Source organism: Numenius arquata, chromosome Z (genome assembly GCF_964106895.1).
Source record: "Numenius arquata chromosome Z, bNumArq3.hap1.1, whole genome shotgun sequence".
Classification (NCBI taxonomy): domain Eukaryota; kingdom Metazoa; phylum Chordata; class Aves; order Charadriiformes; family Scolopacidae; genus Numenius; species Numenius arquata.
In genome coordinates, this window is record NC_133616.1 from 70668271 (window position 1) to 70689881 (window position 21611).

General features: G+C 46.5%; 1 protein-coding gene across 1 annotated transcript; it reads right to left on the reverse strand.

Annotated features, from left to right (window-relative positions):
* Positions 1–2128: 2128 nt before the first annotated feature.
* On the reverse strand, positions 2129–20294 carry TBC1D2 (TBC1 domain family member 2). The gene is made up of 13 exons (XM_074166004.1): positions 19887–20294; positions 19099–19231; positions 18015–18156; positions 15740–15876; positions 14939–15126; positions 13440–13826; positions 12479–12589; positions 10717–10904; positions 9082–9552; positions 6608–6728; positions 3751–3936; positions 2996–3117; positions 2129–2330 (listed from the first exon to the last, which is right to left on the reverse strand). Exons 1-13 carry the CDS (start codon positions 20292–20294, stop codon positions 2129–2131), a joined length of 2796 nt encoding a protein of 931 aa, XP_074022105.1.
* Positions 20295–21611: the final 1317 nt, after the last annotated feature.

Consider the following 21611-nt stretch of genomic DNA (forward strand, 5'->3'; position numbering starts at 1 on the left):
AGAAGTGACTGGTGGTGGCATGACCAGAGGGAATGGCCCTCAGCAAATAGACGTGGAACAAAACGAAGAGCTGGTGAAGACACAACAGACAACAAACTTCTAACAACCCTGAGATGTCCTTCCTTTCTGATTTCAATTAAAAATTATTTTCAGAATTTCCCATCAGGGACAACAGCTTGGTCCTTATGTCTTCTTCAGAAAAGTTTATTTTTTAATAGGTCATTATATACCACATAGACCAATGTTTATTTATATACTGTAGACATATGTCAGGCTATGGTTTGGTCTAATAATGCATGTTTCAAATGCCTTTTTTAGAAAAACATAAGGGTGGGATGGAAGAAAAGTTTTTTAAGATGCTGCAAAAGGCTCCAGGAAAAATACAATCGCAAGTACACCTCTAATTTCCATGGTCTTGATTTAAAAGATAATGTCTTTCAAAAGTCCATAACGGTAGCAAAAATCTGTATTTTGTGCACCCATGTACATAACAGTATGAGTAAATTAGATCAGCAATATCATCTGTAAAGAAAACCTTCTGCCTTTTGAGCTTCTCTAGCTAGGTGGCATTATTTTAAATCCAGTGCATTTTTTTGAGATATTGTGGGAAGACTCCAGTAACATTTTCTTCTCATCCCACACTTTCAATATGTACAGCTGTCAGCAATATGCAGGGGATCTACCTTATTCTTGTCTATCTATCCACTGTTCCCAAAACTTCATTTCCACTTTCATTACTTCCGTACTGTGTGGTTGGCCTCCACAGGTCTCTCCCAGCTCCGACTTTTATAATTCCTTGAAACTGTCTTGTTTGCCCAGTTGTGCTAAGGCAGAGCTGAGGCAGACCACGTGTCTCAGGTGAATCGAGGCTGGTGCTGTTTCCACTAGAGGCTGGAGGACTGAGCTGCACAGGCAGGGCATCCAGCCCAGGGATGGGCGAGCCTGGGAGGCAGGGGAGAAGATCCCACTCCCAGAAGTAGGCAGGGCATCTCTGTGTGCTAGACTCATGGAGGCCAGCTCCTTGGTTCAGGGGAAATTAATGTTTTTTTCAAGCTATCTTTTGTGACCTAGTCCTAGTGGTCTGCAGGTTCACCCCCAGAGTGCAATATTCCATGAGTCAAACACCTTCAATATTGGAAACTCCTATAGAAATTATGAATGGGAGTCTGAGACAGGGATACCAATACAGAAACATGGCACAGGAGGAGCATAACTGTGAGGTAGAGAGAGATGGCCACACACTCATCCTGGCCACGTGTGAGGTGATCAGAAGACTCAGGTGTTCCCGGTAGTCAAAGTCTCCATAACATTATGCCCTGCCTGCAGCCATGCTGCTTTCAGCTTCACACTGAGATGAGAGCTCCTCTATGAAGCAAACTCACCTCTGGAAGGCATAGTGCTGCCAGGGTCAGGCCAACCCATAGATGGCTCTGCTCAAAGCTAAACAAAGAGAGGTAGTGCTCCCGTGGACTTCCACAGGAACCAAAATATACTGCAGAGGCAACTTCACTCTCCTACAACCCATTTCACTTGTCACAGCCCGAGTTCCAGAGGAAGATGCCCTCCAATCCCAGGACTTCCTCAGGCCCAACACTCAGTAACTGCAATGTTAAACACATGCCCTCCTGGCAGGCTAGCCACTATACACACCATGCTTTCTAAAAGCAGGTTTCCTTTCTGACCAGTTCAGAAGCTTTAGGTACCAATGCAGAAGTGCTCTCGGTTCCTTATTTCTGGTGGTTTTACTTGCACATAAAGATCTCTTTCAAGCCTCCATCAGAAAAGGTAGAAGAACCCTGCCTGGCTGGGTCTTTTGCAGCATGTCAACTTCTGTCATCATACCACAACTGATATTTCCTATGGACCTTAAGTTGTAATCCTGAACTGTACAAGGCAGGGTGGGCTGGATGGGGAGAAGTACAGAAGAGGATTAAACTTCTTTGACACCTTCCAATCCATTACAAAGTCTGGCTTGGTCCCCATATGGTCCTATACTTACAGCCTTTACTTCCTGGGGCAGATGAACTTCTGCCGCGACCCTTTCCCCCCCAGCTTCATCTCTTACAGACAGTTGCTACTGAAGGCCTTCTTCCAGGTGGGAGGGAAGTGATGAGGAATTCTGTTTTTGTTAAATCTCTTCTTCCTCTTCACTAACAACCTCCTTCAGGTCCTGAGCCCCCTGCTCTGCTCTCTCTTTTACATAGGCTGCCTTGATCTGTTCCAGCTCACATAGCTCTGCCTCCAGCTCTTCTCTGTGCATTGACCGCCGGTTCCTCAGCAGTTTCATGGGGAAGGGGTTTAAGTCATTGAAGGCAATGTTCATCAGCTTCCTACAATGGAAAAGACAGGTCTGGTGAACTGATCTGCTGGCTGGTAACAGATACACCAAGGGCATCCTGGGGTAAGCAAAGAGTAGGGCCTCAGATTTCAGCTCTCTGAGCTCAAAAGTCACCAAGCAGCAGTGTCTTAAAGGAATCACAGGCAATTCCTTCTCACACAAATACCAACCCAAGCAATGCTTTAAGGAGCCTTACACCACACCACCTTTTAAGGTACTGGTGTGCAGCTACCAGTCAGGAGACAGTGGATCAGATGCCAATTCTGATAGCCCCTGGGGGAGGAATATTCCCGACATTGAGCTCTTCTGGTCACAGAAATCTTCCACTCAGACACATGTTGCCATTAAAGGTTTTGAGTGGTGCTGTGTTCCCAAATACCCCAACTACAGCTGACGGAAACCCAGCAAGTGGCAGCACAAGTTCCAGCTGCTGCAAAAAAGCTGCTCTGCTGTAGCCTACCTCTTCCCAAGCCAAAAAGACTTTAAGTAACACCATGAAGGGAAAGTCAAAAAAAGACAAACTGATCTGTGTCCCATGGACCTGCCAATGCGCATGAACCTCTCTTAACGGACTGGTCGCAACTCTTTTTAGGCTGACCTAACAGGCAAGCAAGTACAAACCCAGGATGGAAGGCTGTCTACAACCCACAATCCTACCTGCCATCCGTGATCATTCTCGTGAAAAAGCGGAGGTACTGGTAGATCTCCACACTGTCATGAATTCTTAGGATTTCCTCCTCGTTGTATTTGAAAATCGCAAGAGCATAGCGGAAAATCACCTGGAGGGTTGAAAGGTATTTGAGTTGACAAACTCTTAGGCAGTTGAGGGACCAGGCCCTCCTGGCGTAAAACATGAGGTGGGGCACAAAGCACTACAGGCTGGACGCTGGGCTTCTGCTCTCAATAGGCTGCATTAGGGCAGGCCTAAAGAAGCACAGAGCTAATCCCAAGAGAATGACCCTCTGTAAGCTCATTTACAACCCCAGAGCATACCAGGTTCTCCAAAAGCATCCTCCAAATGGATTTCACAAGGGTTCTCCCTATGCACAAGGGCAATGCAAGACTCACGTTTTCAGATACTAACTCTCTGCCCATCCTCTGCTTCCTGTATCTGTCATACTCGCAGCTGTGTTGGGATCACAGAGCAGAAGACACCATGGTCTGTCAGAGAGCTGTTTCATAGCAGGACTACCTGCTAAAAAGTGCCAGGGATATTGTGCCCAGTATCATGGACTAGGTCTGCCTACTGGCAGCAAGTACACAAAAAACAGAGGCTGGGAGGCATCAAGCCTCACCCCACCAAACAGGCAAGATAGGACATGAGGCTCTTTGACACATATGTATGTCCATCGCCCTGCCATGATGTCTGAGAGCTGGTGCAGATGGGAGGAAGCCTAGACTGAGAGTTGCACCTTAGTTCCCTCGTACAAGAAGGCATCCCACACTCGCAGGAGGATGTCGCTGACCAGGCTGTCCACAAAAACCACCAGAAACCAATTGAAGGTGATGAGTGAGACATCAATCCGATACTGCTCAAAATGAGCCATGAGGCGAGGCAGCTTCTCTGACAGGAAGTCTTTGAAGACTCTTTGATCTACCTAAAGTTGACAAAAAAGAAAACAATGAAGTCCTACTCAAGAGCAGTCCTTGTGTAGGAGGAGAAGAGCAGTGCAACAGGACAGTGGTCCACGCATGCCACGGTAATCACTGGTGCTGATGCACTTTATGTACTTTAAGAATGTAGAATATACTTTTAAAAGAGTAAAATATATTTTAAAAGGTAGAATCTCTCACTAGGTAACACTAAGGAGCTGTAAAAAGGTCACAAAGCTCACTCAGTATAAACAATAAATGCCTTGCTAATGAATATACCCTTGGAGAAGAACAGAAGGCTGATAATAAGGAACATGCCACAACAGGAGGCGCCAAAAAACAGCTGAAAACCAGACAGCTGCTGGATAAGGCGTGAAGTCAACAAAAATTTGCAGAACTGGGGGAAAGGTAAAGGTGGCAGTGCAAGATCGCGACCACCAACTCAACTGGAGATCCAATTGGACTATCCCCCCTACCCCTCCCCCAGTACTGGAGCATGGTCCAATTAAAGGACCTTGTAAATTTAAATGAAAGTGAGAGACTGTACTAACCGATAGAAATTGTTAAGATAAGGCACTATCCAATAATTATATTTAAGGGTGTGTGTTTCTGTGTTTTCAACTGTATAAATATTCCTAGGATTTTTTAGGCCGGTGTGCTAGCTTTGTGGATCACCACCTAGCACCCATCTCTGCAGAAATGAAATAAATAGATAGTACCTCTACTCCATGTGTATATTGGCATCTGCACACTGGGTAAACGACCCTGCTTTGGGACAACAGTGCTGCCTTCTAGCCTAACCATACCCTAGGAAGGGCAGAGAAACCTTTGTCTCCCGACACTTCAAAATTACTGAGCAGTGTACTTGTATGCTGTACTCAGTGCAAGGCGTAGAACTGAAACAGGGCCAACAAGCAAGCAGCGATACATACATTCTTCTCACTCAGAGGATCGTATTCTTTCCCAACCTCAAAGTCAAGAGGGAAAACGCTGCCACATTTTTCTGCATCAGTCTTACTGGGATTTTCTATGATGCCACAAGCATCCAGTTGAATGACAGGGATTAAAACCTGCCCTGGTCTGAATGACCGCATATGGCCCAACAGAATAACCACCTAGTATTCCTCTGACTTCACAAGCAGGACCTGACCCTCTTACTTAGCTTCTCTTTGTGGTCTGAGTACTGTCTGTGCTCTGCTTCTGGTTGCATGAGCCAAGACACAGAAATGTAGTTGGTGAGATCCTTGACCCAGGTTTATAAAGGCTTCACCTCAGGGAAGCCATGACTTTATGAGGGGAAGTGCTAGGAGCAAGATGATGGCTAGGTCTTCCCCTGTGCCATATCATACTACTGCCCTAGCTGTGTCAGCCCACTTAGCTACAGCACAGTGGTACAAACCAGACGAGTGGATATGCGTGGTCTTTAAAATCTGCAACAGCTAAACCTTAAGCTTTCCAGCCATATCAGAGCTTTCTGTTTATGAAGCCAACCCACAAAGCATCACCCTAGACCTTCCTCTTCACATGGGTCTTGGCTAGATTTTCGGACACCAACTATGAGGTCAGGAAGTCTTTCTGAAAAAGGCTCCCGCAGCTGACAGTCTTTTCTCACCAAACGCAGGGGAGCCTCTGTGTCTTCAGTCTGCCACGTTTTCCCTGTCTATCACTATGTGTCAAGTATTGAGCGCTGCCTATTATATCTCACAGCTAACGCTACCTGCTCCGGACAGACATTTTGCTATCTGCACAGTGATTTGGCTGCTTCTCCAGTCTGTGGGTTGGCCTCTCCACCAGCACACCACTGCCCCAGTAAACATTAGTCAACCAATTCAGTGGCACAATCAATCACTCTCAGCTACTGATGCTTGTGGCCTCATCTATTGTGGACCCACAAATAAAACCCTCTTCTCTCTGAAAGGACCACACACAATAAAGACACCAAGGTCACGGCCAGGCTCACCAGACTGGGCACTGTTGGCTGAGGGTGGTGTGGCCACACAATTACAATTCCATTGAACTATATGGAATTATCTTGGCTCTGTGTCTGCCTGGGAGGATGTAGTACATCTGATACAAGTCAACACATCTTGAAAATCTTGAAATCCAGTGACTTTGAACCAGGAGAGTAAGCAACTTATAGAACAACATTTTACTTCAAATGGCCAGAAGGCTTTCTGATCTGCAGGGAACCCCAAAGCCAAAACTAACACTGTATTTGATCATGAACTGAGGAAAGTACAGTGAATATAAAAATCTCAGTATTTTCTTCCATCTGTACATGTCACTCCAAAGAATGGGTGCAGATTCCAAAGAAAGATCTGAAGGGCTGCAGAATAGTGCCTTCTTCATACCTAGTTCTACACATGTTGGAGTTTGCTGCTTCACCTCTATTAGGCCCTCTTAAAACAAGTAACTGCAATTAATGGGCACCTTCCTTCTGACTAACCTGACCTTCAAGGGATTATTCAGGAGCGGTGCCCAATTTCCTAGTGATGAGGATCAATTTTGCTGCTCCTGTGCGTGTAACAATTTTGTATTCTCAAATCTACACCACCTCTGCAATGGAAGGGATTCCAAGGTGGAATCAAACACACTGCAAGCTGACTGCCTGCTTTTAAACCTTCACTGTAAATCACTGTATCGGGGTCCAAGCAGATGTGAGGGTGCCCAGCTCACCTGTGATGTTATCAGTGTGTCACTGTAGTAGTCTGCTGGCATTAGGTTCTCCACGATATGGACTAGGCACCAGAAAGCACTTTCCTCATCTTCCAGGACCAGGAGGGCAACAGCTGCCAATCTGTGGTGGACAAGACATGCTGAGGCAATGCAGTACTGCAGGAGGAGACTGCAGCCCACAAACCGGAGAACCCAAGATCCCTCTTGGCATGCCTCTAGCTCTATGAGCATCCAAAAGACCAACGTGGCAGGACAGCTGGTCAGAGAGGCAAGCGATCTGTTCTGCAGGTTTCTGAAGGAACCATGGGGCTTGTGATTTTCTTTCCCATGTGCCTCTGTCAGCAAACAGGAAGCATCAAATATAGAACAGGTGTGACCATGCCAGACTCCCCAGCTAAGGGGATGTTCTGTAGATCTGCTGAAGTTAAGCAGTGTGCTGATTTTGGCTATTTCAATACAGGAGAGAGCTCACTCAGCGATACTCCATATTATGTGACATAGCTCACTTTCCCATACATTATTCTACAGCCCTTGCCCCCTTCACAGAATGATATGGGGTTGGAAGGGACCTCTGGAGATCATCTAGTCCAACCACCCTGCGAAGGCAGGTCCTCCTAGAGCAAGTTTCACAGGAACGCGTCCGGGCAGGTTTTGAATGTCTCCAGAGAAGGAGACTTCACCACCTCCCTGGGCAGCCTATTCCAGTGCTCTGTCACACTCAGAGTAAAGAAGTTCCTCCTCATTTTTAGATGAAACTTCTTTATGTTCAAGTTTGTGCCCATTTCCTCTTGTCCTGTCACTGGGCACTACTGACAAAAGACCAGACCCATCCTCTTGACACCCACCCTTTAAGTATTTATAAGCATTGATCAGATCCCCCCTCAGCCTTCTCTTCTCCAGACTAAAAAGACCCAAGTCCCTCAGCCTTTCCTTGTAAGAGAGATGCTCCAGGCCCCTCGTCATCTTTGTAGCCCTCTGCTGCACCGTCTCCAGCAGTTGCCTGTCCTTCTTGAACTGGGGAGACCAGAACTGGACACAGTCCACCAGATGGGACCTCACCAGGGCAGAGTAGAGGGGCAGGATAACCTCCCTCGACCTGCTGGTCACACTCTTTCAGATGCACCCCAGGATGCCACTGGCCTTCTTGGCTACAAGGGCACATTGCTGGCTCATGGTCATCCTGTTGTCCACCAGGACTCCTAGGTCTTTCTCCTCAGAGCTGCTCCCCAGCAGGTCAGCCCCCAACCTGTACTGGTGCATGGGGTTATTTCTCTCCAGGTGCAGCACCCTACACTTGCCTTTGTTGAAGTTCATCACCTCTCTGCCCAACTCTCCATCCTGTCCAGGTCTCGTTGTATGGCAGCACAGCCTTCTGGTGTGTCAGCCACCCCTCCCAGTTTTGTATCATCAGCGAACTTGCTGAGGGTACATTCCATCCCTTCGTCCAGATCATTGATGAATATATTGAAGAGGACCGGACCCAGTACTAACCCCTGGGGAACAACACTTGTTAGGGACCTCCAACTAGATTCTGCGCCCCTAATCACAACCCTCTGAGCTCTGTCCTTCAGCCAGTTTTCAATCCACCTCACTGCCCATTCACGTAATCCACACTTCCTAAGCTTACCTATGAGGATGTTGTGGGAGACTGTGTCAAAAGCCTTGCTGAAGTCAAGGTAGACAACATCCACCACCCTCCCCTCATCTATCCAACCAGTCATGCCATCATAGAAGGCTATCAGGTTACTTCAGCTCTGACTTACCACCTTTCAGCCAGACTGGAAAGATGGTATCAAGGGCTCTCCACAGTGGAAAACATCTTTTTGAAGACCACCCAAAGAACAACAGGAATAGCTTACACAGATTTCCCTCACGTGAAAAAGTCCAACTAGAAATTCCCTTCTTGCAGCTAGTGCCCAGTGCCTCTTTTATTTGCCTCTATATACTTCTTAGAAGTCTGGTTTTATCTTTCCTATAGACTTCTTCAGGAAATGAAAGAAGCTTTTACATTCCCTGAAGCTTTTCTTTTCCAGACAGAATAACCCCAGTTTCCTCAGCCTCTCGTCATGTCATTTGCTGCAACTCCCCCATCTCTAACACTTCCCAACATTTCCTCCAGCTCTTCTCAGCAAAAAAGGGAATCACAAGGGTGTTCTTCTGCTGAGCACATTAAGACTTGGAAATTCAGCCTCATGCTGTTATTCTGGGACTGCTTCACTCCAACTCCCATAGCTGTTCCTTCCTATTCTGTAACTATGGAGATGTCAAACAAGTGCATCCTGCTGCGTGCTTGATCCCAGCAACACCACTGGGTGAAAAAAAAGACACCAAATGCAGAATTCTGGAGGAAACTTAGAGCCAGGATGGAACTCTAGAGAGGCAGGACCATGGGGTTGCTTGAATCACAGCCTGGAGTATGTGTCTACACCTCCTCAGTGCTATCCCATAAAGAACCAGTATACCTGGCTCCTCACCTGTTCAGTCCCTGGCAGTATCCAATGGCAGGATTGTGCCAGGAGAATGCCAGCAACACCCTCCGGAGCTTGGGGATGAGCTGGGATGTAGGAGAGGAAAAATGTTTGTTGTTGGTCAGCGTGCGGGGCAGGTCAAGCTCAATCTGCCGGCAGGCAGGGTGCTCGGTGCTCTTGCTCTGCCGCAACAGCTGTTGGTAGTGGTCAGGCAGATGACTGCAGTGCCGGCTGACAATCCACCTCCAGACCCGTTGCCGATGCTCCACTGGAATGCCACTTCGGATCAGGCTCTTCAGCTCCGCAGAGGGGTTCAGTTCTCCAACGCTGTTCCACCTGTCACGGAGGGGCTTCTCCACTACTTCCTGGCTCCGCAGGTTGTTGGACTTTATCTCCAGGGCTTGGATTTTGGCCAAAAGTTTCCAGTCCTCAACTTCATACTCAGGTACAGTCATAAACCCATATTCATCATACTCACTGGAGGGACACAAGGCAGAGGTTAGTTCGAAGGACAGTGCTGGTATCTGTGTCAAGGGCTGCTCACTGCTTGGGGCCATCCCAACTACAGCCTGCTGCCAGGTTCTTGTCACCCATGCCGGAGCACAGGTACTCCTCCTTCATTTATTTCTCTGGCAGCTGCATGTGAGAGCCTGCCATGCCCACTGTCTCAGAGCCTTGAGGACAAATAAGAGCCTGCAGAAGGGCATACACAGATGAACTCAAGTGTAACTTTGCTCTGAGCTACAGCCCAACCTCATCAGACCTCCCTCAACAGGTCTGCTCCTCTGCCCCTAAAGGAGTATATAGCTCAACCCATGTACCTTCTCCCTACCATGTCCTAGGGCAGAGAAAGTTCTGTGGGAAGGGGGTGAAACAAAGGCTTTGGGGCTTCAAACCAATGAACAGACATCCACAGTCCCTTCTGATGTCTCCCTGTACAGAGTGCAAGTCTCCTACTGACTGGAAAACACCAGGAGTGCTCATTGAGGGTTTGTGCATCATTAGTCCACAGGCTGAGATACTTGTAAGATATCATCATATTCTTGACAGAGAGACTAAGCCTGGCCTTGGGGCCTCATCTCCAAAGCTACCTGGAGAACCTGCAAGTCTGACCAACCAGATGAAATGAAAGCTCCTACAGAACTGGGTCACTAACTGGGCAGGAAAGCACAAACACAAAAGTAAGGACCCCAGCAGCGCTGGTGGCAAGGCTCTCTGGAGGTCTCTAGTCCATCCCTCCTTCATTGCAGGACTGTCCCCAGCACTACAACTGTGCCTTTGTATGGCTGGGATTAGAAAACCCCTAAGGTTGGAGATCCCCCATCTCCCAGCAGGCCTCCTCTCCTACAGAAGGAGTTTACACTCATGTCCAGTGTTTACCTCCCAGGCACACCACAGCAGTTGTTGCTTGCCATGCTGTCTGCCTCTGCCAAGAAAAGTTTAGCTGTAACAGTGATATGCTACAATCAGATATCCATGGTGTCCATACCACCAAATTAAACCAGCCTTCTCAACCTCCACTCCTACCTCATGGCTCCAAGTCCCTGCTACAGAAATGTCCCTGGATCTTTTTTGCCTGCGCATTGGCCTCCACCTCCAGCCACCTAAGGGTGTGAATATACCCATGCTCTTGCCTCTTACCTTACAGGGTTCAAGTTAAAACCTTCTTCTGCTCCTTCTTTCACATCCCACTGGAGCGCTTCTTGGATGAGGTTCCTCACCAACTCAGCATGGGAGCTGGGGAGGCCGGGCATAGCCTCCTGCAGCTTCCGCAAGACCATCAGGTATTTGCTCTCCATCTGGCAGTTTCGGGCTTGCAGGCAGGCACACTGATGGGGAAACATGACAAAATGAGCTGGCTCATTGGAGGTTCTTTCTGCGTTGCCACTGCTCTCTACTGGCCTGGTCCACACATAAAATGAAGATTCCTGAACAGCAAGGCCCCAGAAAACACATCCGGCAGTTTTCTACAGTCAGTGGAATTGCAGCAAGGAATGAACCACGGTGGTCTATGAACAAGCACAAGCTGTAGTAGCTAGCATGCGAGAGAAGTTGCTTATTGAGTGGGAGACCTCTACAGCACCACCTGCTTTAGCTACTGCATTGCACCAGTGGGTGGCTATATACTAGCCAGCTCAACTCAGGACACAACCAAAAAGCCACCGCTGCAGTTGAGTTCTCTGCAGGCTTTTCTCCTGCTCCTCAGACAAGTTCTCTACCCCATATTGAGCTGTCTCCTGACAAAACACACCGCTCCTGGGACTGAGCGATGACCATACCATTTTCAGAATACACAGTAGGACCACAGACAAGGTGACCACACGCCCCTCAACAACCCCAGTCCCATGGCGCTGGTATAAAACATTTCTCAAACACAGGAAGCCCAGCTGAGTTCAGACAGCAGGACACTCCCTGCCACCACCATACTACCGGGCACAGAAAACAGAAAAAAGGAATGAGGACTGTTATCCCTCCTCCAGAAGTGGGGAATTAAGGCCACACAGGTGACAAGACCCACCCAATGTCTCACAAGAAGCTCAATGAAGACTCCTGCTCAGTGGGAAGCAACAGTTGAAAACAAGAACAAAGCAGAAACCAAAGAGAGAAGTAGACTACATATAGAGGGGTCAGAAAAGAGCATGGGATACTGTTGTAATACCACTTTAATCAGCATTTTGCCTCACATTGGGCATGTTAGTCTGATTACTACCTTTCTGAAGGTTACAGCAGTGTCAGGAACAGAGAAGAGTAGTAAGTTAGGATGGTTTCAAAGGACTAGAAAGTAAACAGATGTCAGAATAGCAATAACACTTCAGAAGCAGCTTTTTGCCCTGTTCCAGAATCCAAGACAGTGGAGACATACCCTAAAACCCAGGGAATTAAAACCCAGGGAAAACCCACAGAATAAATGCCAGCATGCAGTATCAGCTTGGGTAAGTGGCTCGAGACCAGAAGGTGGGATTAGACAAGTCTGAGACTAACCACGTTATGCACGGTTACCAGGCTAGAAATAAAAACAGAGCTTAAGAAAACATGCAAACTCTGATGTAGATGCAGGACCTGAGAGTGCTGCCACCTGGCAGTGCTAAACCTGGTAGAGAAATCAAGACTAGATGGAGCCAGGCTCAGTCAGTCTGCCAGCTCTCAGGAAAATATGGGTTAAGTTTTAGCGTCCTTAAGAGGGAGCTTTGCAGGCATTTTACTTCAGTGAAGAGTGAAAATAATCATGTCTAATTGAGAAACAACACAAAGCAGGAAAAAAAAAAAAAAGCCACTCTAAAGAAACACGTTGGGAAGAAAACTCATTCCTGGTGTGTTTTGGACCAAAATCCATTCCAGTGATGACTTTGGAAAGAAATCAGTAACAGCTGTCACCAAGGGAAAAAATGTCATTTTGCCTTACCTTCATCAGAAGGGCCTTTTCATTCTCAGCAACGCTTGTCCAGAGTCGAGTAACCTGGTGGATCTCCGAGTTGAGAAACTGGTTCTGGGTTTTGTATGCATCAATATCATCCTGCCATGAAGCAAAACAGTCGCATAAGGAGAGTTCTTGAAGGGCCTGGAATGCCCTTCCAGTTCAGTTTTTAAATCCCAAGAGAGACCTCAGGTATGGATTGTGTTAAGGACAAGAAAATATCTCAACAATTTCACGTTCTGGGGAGAAGACAGGACTCCCCAGGACAAATAATGCCTACAAAGGAAATCAAGGCACAACATTAAATTGAAGTGCCATGCATAGACAAGACACTTGAAAATGCTAAGTGCACTGCATGTACATGCTTAAAAAACACAGAGACACCCCGGTGATATAAAGCTAGAGAAGCACTTAAATAAGATGACGAATATACATGATTTGTTCTGGTTTTTTTTAAAAAACTGATGCAAATCTCAGCCCCATGGCTGGCAGCAAAAACAAACACTCTCCCACAATGCAGCAAGTGGCACTGTGGGCAATTCTCCACCCCACGCTAACTGGTCAACAGAACTGTGCCTACAGTAACATACAACAGGCTGGATTTGAAAGAACCAGGATGGGAAACTGTTTGCAAAAAGGAAACACAGTAGAACAGAGCTAGCAAAGTCAGCAACAGCAGCAGTGAAACAAAAGAGTGAAGAAAGAGGCAGGTACCAAATGGTGACATGAAGTCAAATAAAACAGGCTCTGAGCTGAAGCTGAAACTGATCCAGATGTTTTTGAGCACCCTATTGGTACCAGCTGAGCGCCTTTCAGCCTGCTTTTGGTTTGGGGGCAGATGGAGCAACTAGCAGAAGTATATTCTGTGCTTCCCACAAGGAACACCCTCCCACTGAACCAGAGGGCACAGAAATAGGAGCCCGCAAATGACCTGTGGTGTCTCACACACCTTCAGGTGCTCAATCTCCTCCTGCTGTTTATACAACGTCTCTGCAGTGATAGTGTTGGCTTCTTGCAGGGGGTCAGAGAGCTCTCGGGCCATCTGCTCTGTCAAGGCCATGATGACTTCCTGTTTGGCGTGGTTCTTCTCCATCAGAAGTTGAACATGCTCCTTGAGTTCCTGGATGTGGCTGTCCCTCAGAGTCATCATCTGCTCCAGTTCTTTCTTTTCTTTCTCAAGAGCTTCTAGTCGACTAGTGAGATCTGCGATTTGTCTCACTTTGTGGCGCACCAGCTCCAGCCTGTCCTTATCTTCTGCTGCAGTGAGATACATGCTAGACACTCGCTTCTCCTGCTGGGCTGCCTCCAGAGCTTTGTGGAGAAGTTTAACCAGCTCCTGGAAAGGAAAGGCAAAGCCATTACATCACAGTGCCGACCAGGGCAATGGCAGCATGGACAGCACAGAGCCAACCAGTAAGGAATGAACAGTGAAAGGTCGTCAGGATCCTTTCAGAGGCAAAACTGAAGGCAGAAATCTTGAAATCAGTGCTTCCCCAGCGGAGAAGCTCTGCTTTCAAAGCTGGGCCTGAAAGGTCTCTGCAACAGGCAACAGATGACTTTAGCCACTCTAACAAACAAGGGCTGCTAACAAACAAGCTGCTGCTCACACTGTCTGAATTCTGACTTCCTACAGTCATCCTTCTTGGGAGGCCCAGCAGAGACCAGAGAAGCAGTGTGGTAAAATAGGAAGGAGGGAAATATGAAATAAATGCAGTCTGCATCTATCTGTGCTACCAGAAGGAAACTGCTGTATCCATTTTAATCTTCTCTCTGCCAGAGTCCTCCCTCACGCCATCCCACATGAAGGCACAAAAGCTTGCCCCAGCAACATACTGCTTATCCAGGCTCTTCTATCTCAGCCATTTAAGAAAGCAAATCAACGATGTATCTGATTGCCCACCATGGGACCTGGCTCTCCTGCCTCTTCTGCTGGAAGAGCTACCAGCATCATTAGTGTAGAGCCTGGCATTGCTCCATACTTGTGAAGAACAGTACCATTCAGGAGAGACAGCCCTTGCAGTGACCCATGACTTCTACAGTCAAATCATCTCTTCATGGTGGATCACTCTTCAAAAAGAATGACCTGCTGTTAACAGCATGACTCAGCCTGGCAGTTCCTGCCAGTGTCAGAGGCCTGTACTTCGTACATTCACTGAGCAATAGAGATGCACCAGCAAGACACGGGCAGAGCGGACTCGGATTTGTTTTACCTCCCCTTTCCATCCCCTCTCCTAGCTGCACTTCCTAGCACAATGGCTGAAGGGCAGCCCATTCTCCCTTGTGCTGGGCACAGTCAGGCACATACAAGGGGTAACACCAGGAGCTTCAATTAGTCGCCAGTGAGTGCTTGCTGAGCACTTCTCAGCCTAATACCAAGGTGTAAGGGAGTCCCTGTGACCAGTTTCAGGGCCCTGCCCTTACATGCAGCAGACTCTCTGACACACTCACCTTCTGTGACTTGACTTCCTCTGTGAGTGTCAGCATCTGTTGCTGTAGGACACTCACTTTATCCATTGGGTTCCTCTCCCTGGACAGTTCTTCAGGCAAGCCTGGGAAACCACTGTTCATCCACCTGGCTTTCCTAACCCAGTTCACCCTGGGCTCCATCCTTCCATCCTCCGGGATCCCCTCCTTAACTGTAGGGAAACACGGTCAGTTTACAAGGAATTGGGTTGCTACTATGGATTCCTGAGTCTTGCTAAAGGGGGACTCACAACAGCTCAGCAAGACTGACACACACAACAAGGAAAATTGACTTGCTAGGATCCACAGGGTTGAAGCACAGAGAGTAGGGATCAGCCACAGGTACCCCCAGAATAAACAAAGCTGTGATGTTTTATAATACCTGTTAACCCATCTTGCACCCTACCCATCTATCTTGCACACAGCAAATACAAGTCACCATTGTGGAGAGGTAACTTCCCAAGCATGCAGTGGAGCTGCTGAGCTTACCCTGTGACCATGCAGCAATTTAACTTCTACCTCAGAAATACCACTTTGGGCTGGCACCATGGGTGGTATTTTTGCCTCTGCAGAAGACTGCAGAAGTTGGAGACAGACAGGTGCAGCCTGAAGCAGAGCCAAAAGTCAGTCTTGTGCCAACAACACAGGAAAAGACCTGAGACAATGTGATAGAGTTTTCATGTCCCATGATGACTTGCCACATTCACCCTCCCTTTCCTGCTAAGTCTGACTCCCTGCTAGAAGACATCATACTCAGATCAGCCCACACAGCTCAGTAACAAGCACCTGCACACTCTGCCTCCACTTTTGCCTCTTGCTCCTCATCCGGGTTCTCAGGATGCTCCTGGAATTCACTGAAGCTAAAGATGTTCCCATTGTTCCCCAAGAGCTGCTTGGAGCCACAGATATTGTAGACAGTGTTTCTGAAACAAGAAGAGATTGAGACAGCCTAGTGAACAGGAGAAGAAATGATCGCTACAATCAGTGCATATTCAACTATTCAATGCCTTACCTCTCCTCGTATCCCACCCCTACTCCCAAAACCTATCATCTCCTTTATGTGCCGAGAAAATTAACTGTTCATGGAATAGACGGATCTGAGGGGAGCCAGGTTGTTACTGGTGTAAATCAGGAAGGTGCCACAAAATCAGTACCAGAAGAGCAGTGTAAATCATCTGGAGATTTTTCCCCATGTGCTTGAGCCCTGTACATAAATGCATCAGGCTGGACAGAGGGATCAAGGGTAAAAGTAGACCAACCATATCCCTCCCTTCTTCCTTTCCCTTCTCTCTCTCTCTCTCTCTCTCTCTCCCTCTCTCTCTCCCTTCCTCTCCTCCTCCCCCTCCTTCCTTCCTCCCCTCCCTCCCTCCCTCTCTCTCTCTTTCCCTCCCTTCCTATCCTTAGCTCACTGTGGAAATCCCCAGATGCCAAGAAAAGCTCAGCTATCTACAGCACAGCCAAAACTGCCACAATGATCACATCTGAAGCAGCCACAGATTCTGTGCTCTGAACCACATTTAATAACCTTGCCACAACAAACTCTATAATAGACTTTGATGCAGTAAAGAGATTCAAGAACAAAGTTGCAATCAGACTCAGAACCAGTTCGTTACAGCTGCTGCTATCAGATATTGCTATAAGCACAAAGAGATGACTTCATAGCATCAGGCAGAATCATAAATGCACAAACATTTTCTGTAAAACCTATACAGGAAAGAGAGAGTTGCCTATCTCTATACAGGTCTTTTACCTTCTCCTATGTTGTCCATCAGCTAGAACAAAACAAGCCCCTTGTTTTGAGATCTACAAAAGACACAGTGTCATCTACTTCCTAACTGTAAATGAAGTTGCCATTTAGATATTGTTCTCCTTTTGCCTTATTACTATATGGCTCCACAGCAGACCAGACATTTCTCATCTCAGGGAACATACTGGCACATAAGATCAGCAGACCTTCATTCCCTGTAGTCTGCAGTTGTCACTGACACAATGCAACTTTCCTACTTTTCTCTACCTCATGCTGCACCTTGTTTTTCCTCTGAGACAGCAGCAGCTCAGGGATCTGATGAACTTAGCTGAAATCAGACACGCTACTCTCATAAGATCCAGCCTGATAGTGACAGAGCCTGAAGAAATGTTCACAGAACCAGGGAAGCAATGCAATTTGCCTGAAGAGAAGCAACTGTTATTCAAGCTAGCAAAAACAAGTCTGGGGACGGGGAGAGGAGATGTGATCATATTATTTTTAATCAAAGTGAGGAGAATGCATAGCCTGCAAAATAGTACACCTGACTCTGATCCTCATTGGTCCCACAGGGGCCCTTTCTTCCTATTGGCATTAGATTGTAGCCATAGTAGTGGTGGTAAAAAACTATAGCCAACCTCCCCACCAAAAACATTTGGCAGGTGCCAGGCTACCTACCATACCTGTGGCTCCTTACACATTTTTAATTATATGTAAATAAGTGGTTAGGACACACTTAAGGAGATATTGATGGGGGTTGTGTTTGTGCAACTGTAACTGCCGAAGGGTTGTAACCTGTAGCCCTGAAAGCAGCATCCTTGTAGGCTGTGGGAATATTCACTTACTTGAAACTCTGCAATGAGTAGCAAGCGTGCACTGTCGGGCCATATTACAGGCTCAAGTGCCTTTTGCTTGGAGTTCCTGCTTTAGAGAGTGCCCTACATTCAAAGTCCTTTGAAACCACTGGAAAGTGCTAATAGGCTTCTATCACTAGCCTACAGAGTACAGCTCAGCCTGCTCGTGTGCCCTTCCAAGAGCGATGTTCCACTACCTACACTGAAGCAAGCTTAACCCAGCCCTAGGTCTGCCACTAGGATCTTTGTGAAGAGAGCTAGATGATGTGAAATGCATTGGAACAAGGGGATGTGAAAGACCCTCTGGCCGGAAGTTTTTCTCATGGAATATCCTTCAAAAAGCTGTTTCATGGTTCTTCCACCTAGGCGAGAGTCCTATTTCACACAACACGTGACAGGCAAGGAGAGCACAAAGTGGCAGGCCAGCACATCAACTGCACTGCAGCTCTCCTCTTGCACTTACTGTATCTCTGTCCAAGGGTGCTTAAGGGAGATGTTCTGCAAAGCAGTACATGTTTGGGGTGCAGGCAAAGATGCTGCCTTTAAACCTACTACTTCTGTTGGTGTTTTCACCGGAGGCAGAAAGTCTTCATTGTCAACAACACCTATGTAAAAACAAACCAGGACACAGAAGCAAGTGAGCAAGACAGAATTCCATTGCACTTTGGCTCCTTCAGGTAACTTGGGAGCCACAACATTTTACTACAGGTATACATTCCATGTGCAACTGGCCAGGTGGAACAAAACAGCAGAGCAGGTTTCCTTTGCTTTAGGTCAAATTACAGAAAGTTCCATGTACAAATAGAGTCATCTATTCAAGGACAATCAAGTGACTTCAACCATTTGTATATGAGAATGACTAAGCCTAAACAATCAAACTTTAACCATCTAAAGGAATAAGGAGGAGCTGTTGCTTTTTCTTTTCCCCCATCCCAAACACTGTTTGATATTTTTACTGTGCAGATAACACTCCACAAACACAGTCTGTTACCAAATTACTGCCTGCTGTAGCAAAATGCCAAGGTACCCAGAATCTTTTAGAGAAGACACTTACTAGGGAAGAGGTTACTTGTTTCAAACAAAATGTGCATCTAGTCATAATGAAACAGGTGGACACCCTGCTTGTGTCCTCCGCTGATCCACCAGCCTGCGTACTCCCACTGCTAGGAATGCACATCTTCATCCCACCACTGCTGAAAAAAACCTTGTTTGCTGTAAATTTCACTAGACCTCTCAAGAGGATTGGGATATATCAAACCTGCACACATCACATGCATGAGGAAAATCAAGACGGAATTCATGATCATAAGAAACCTGAACATTTCCAACCACATGCTGTGGATTAGGAGACTGCCCATTCACTTTCATCCATAATAAAGCCAGAAGTTCCAAATATCGACCAAGCATTGACAGTTGGCACCTGCATTTAAAAACCTGGCCAAAACCTCTGCCCAGTTAGAGATGAAGAACAACTATTCATCACTGGGGAGCTGAAAGCAAAAAAAAAAAAAAAAAAAAAAAAAAGGCTGACATAACGCGACACCTACTTGTTCTGCCAGCCAGAGGTTCATTCACAAGCTGGGAGCTGCCCACAGGAAATCTGCTCTGAGCGTTGCAAAATTCCCAACGTCTCATTTGTAGCTGCTGCAGCCAGTACATCGTTGCCTGCTTGCTGATTGCCTAACATAATACAAAACAGGAAAGGGAGGGGAATAATCTCATCAGCATGAGACACATCCTGAAGGGCTGACCACCACTTCACTGCCCAAGTCAGCAGAAATAAAGGCCAGCTGTGTCAAGCCTATGCTATATCCTCTGGTCCTAACACTGATTTGGGAGGACAGAGTAAATCTTCAGCATGGCCTTAGTAATAGAACCTCAGTGGACCACTGACCTCATTTTAAATGTTTTTTGGTTTACTATGCTCCAAGGCTAAGCTGAAATGTCATGATTACTTTAGCCAGGAATCACCCACTGAGCTTCTTAACAGCAATGTTCACAGAGATAAAAATCTAGCAAAAGTTCCTGCTAGAGCAACCATTTTAGACAGGGGAGTTTGTTTCTGTTCAGCAAATTACATGTGGACTGCTGGACTCCTCAATGATTTTAATTCAGCACCTAGTTTGGCTTTTACTCCTGTTAAACAACAGCCATCTCACAGGTAAAGGAGTCCTAGTCTTGCCAAAACAATGCAAGTATTTTTGGTCCAAATGGTAACAGTCCAGGCTGGGAGGACTAAAATGAAACTCAAGCTAAAAGGTATCTTAGCAGAGATGTGTCTGTCCTGATTGGGAATGTTTCATAACAGCCCCCACAGGAAAATGCTGGCCCTTACCTTCAAAGTAAAAACTCTGTTTGGTGTTCTGATCTCAAAAACCCCTTCCCCGTTTTCCACCTTGCAGTCAAAGCTGGCACTGGCGATATCGATAGACCCCAAAGGGTTGATGTCCTGTGCAGTTCTGTAGTATAGTAAATGACATTTGTTTTCATCGTAAAAGAACCAGCGAGACTTCCAGGTCTTGATTGGCCCCTTGATGCCCAGCTTATTTAAATAGCCACAGAGTTTTTTTCTGGGTGTTTCTCTGCTGGGTTTCAGCTGTAGGTTTTCCAGTTCTCCAGAAGAGGAATGCATGTCTTTCTCTTTCATTGAAGCTCCGTTGTTGCTGTTATTGTCCGGATTTGACTCCACTAAATTGCCTGGAGCGGCAAGGGGACAAGCTCCGCTGCCCAGCCCTTTCTTCATCTCTTTCAGGAAATATACTCAGAATTGAAGAGAAACAAGAATTTCTTTAGGTAAATAAGTAACAGCAGATCCCGACTACACCATCATTGTTACAGAACCTGCAGCAAATGAAAAAGGAGGAACAAGCTCAGGTCTGGCATACAACCAAAACCATTCCCTAGCTTTCAAACTGCCCAGCCAAGGTCCCTGATTTTGACTTTTGGTCATTGCTCTCTGAACTCCTTGGCTCAGATGACCTCTATATATCTGATTTCAGGTAAGTGCATCCTGGCATTTCCACTGAATGTTCAGCTAATATTTTAAACATTGGTGTCTGGAGAAAAATCCAGCTTTTTTGCAGCACCCTTATAAATCATTTGTGTCAGTTGACGATTGCTGTTAAAAAGCTTGCATGCTATGTGTTAGGTCTCCATCCAGTAGGCCTCGTATGATGCATTACGCATGAGAGAAAGTAATTCTGTGATCCTTGCAAAGGAGACTTGATTGCTTAGTGGCCAAAGTAAACGGCTGGGTTCCCAAGAGGAACACAATATGCAAGAGAAAAAAACAAAAATGAGGCTGGAAGGGATCTGTGGAGATCTCTAGTCCAACTTCCCTCGCAGAGGAGATAGCCAGCTACTCAGGTCAACATTCAGATGAATTTTGATCATATGCATGTATGGCAATTCTGCCACGTTTCTGGGCACTTTTTCAAGTGCTTAACCACATGGCAGGTATGGTTTTTTTGCTCAGAGCTGCAGACACCCATGGCCCTTGTATAAAGAAAACTAGTAACGCTCCAGAAAAATACCTATAAATAATTTCCTACATGTTTGTTTTAATTAAAAACATGGTATAAAGATCAAGAAAGGAAAAGAATATGAGAGACTTCAGTTCCAGCACTAACATATCTGAAGCAAATAGCTAAGCAGATAAATTGTCACAGTGTTATGTTAGTGGGAATCCAACGGCAGACACCGAACTATTGAACACGACAGCCAGCTGTGTGACAACAGGTGCATAGAGATTAGTGGAGCACACAGAGATGTCACCCAAGCTCATGCTCGTAGGAACAACTTATCCTTATCTTTGAAAAAAACCTTACCCATCCTGGGTCTGGCTAAGACCCATCACTGCTGCCCACTCCCGTTCCCACAGTAGCTTTTTAGACAACTATCAATAACGTTCACTCTTTTTGGAAACCTACTTAGCTTCTTTTAGTTCCCTCCCCTGACACCACATATCCTGCTGCTCAATGCATTCACAAATGTGAGGAACAAGCACCCTTCATGAACATGCTACCTCAGCTAAGCTTCTGAAACACCCAAAAGCTTCATT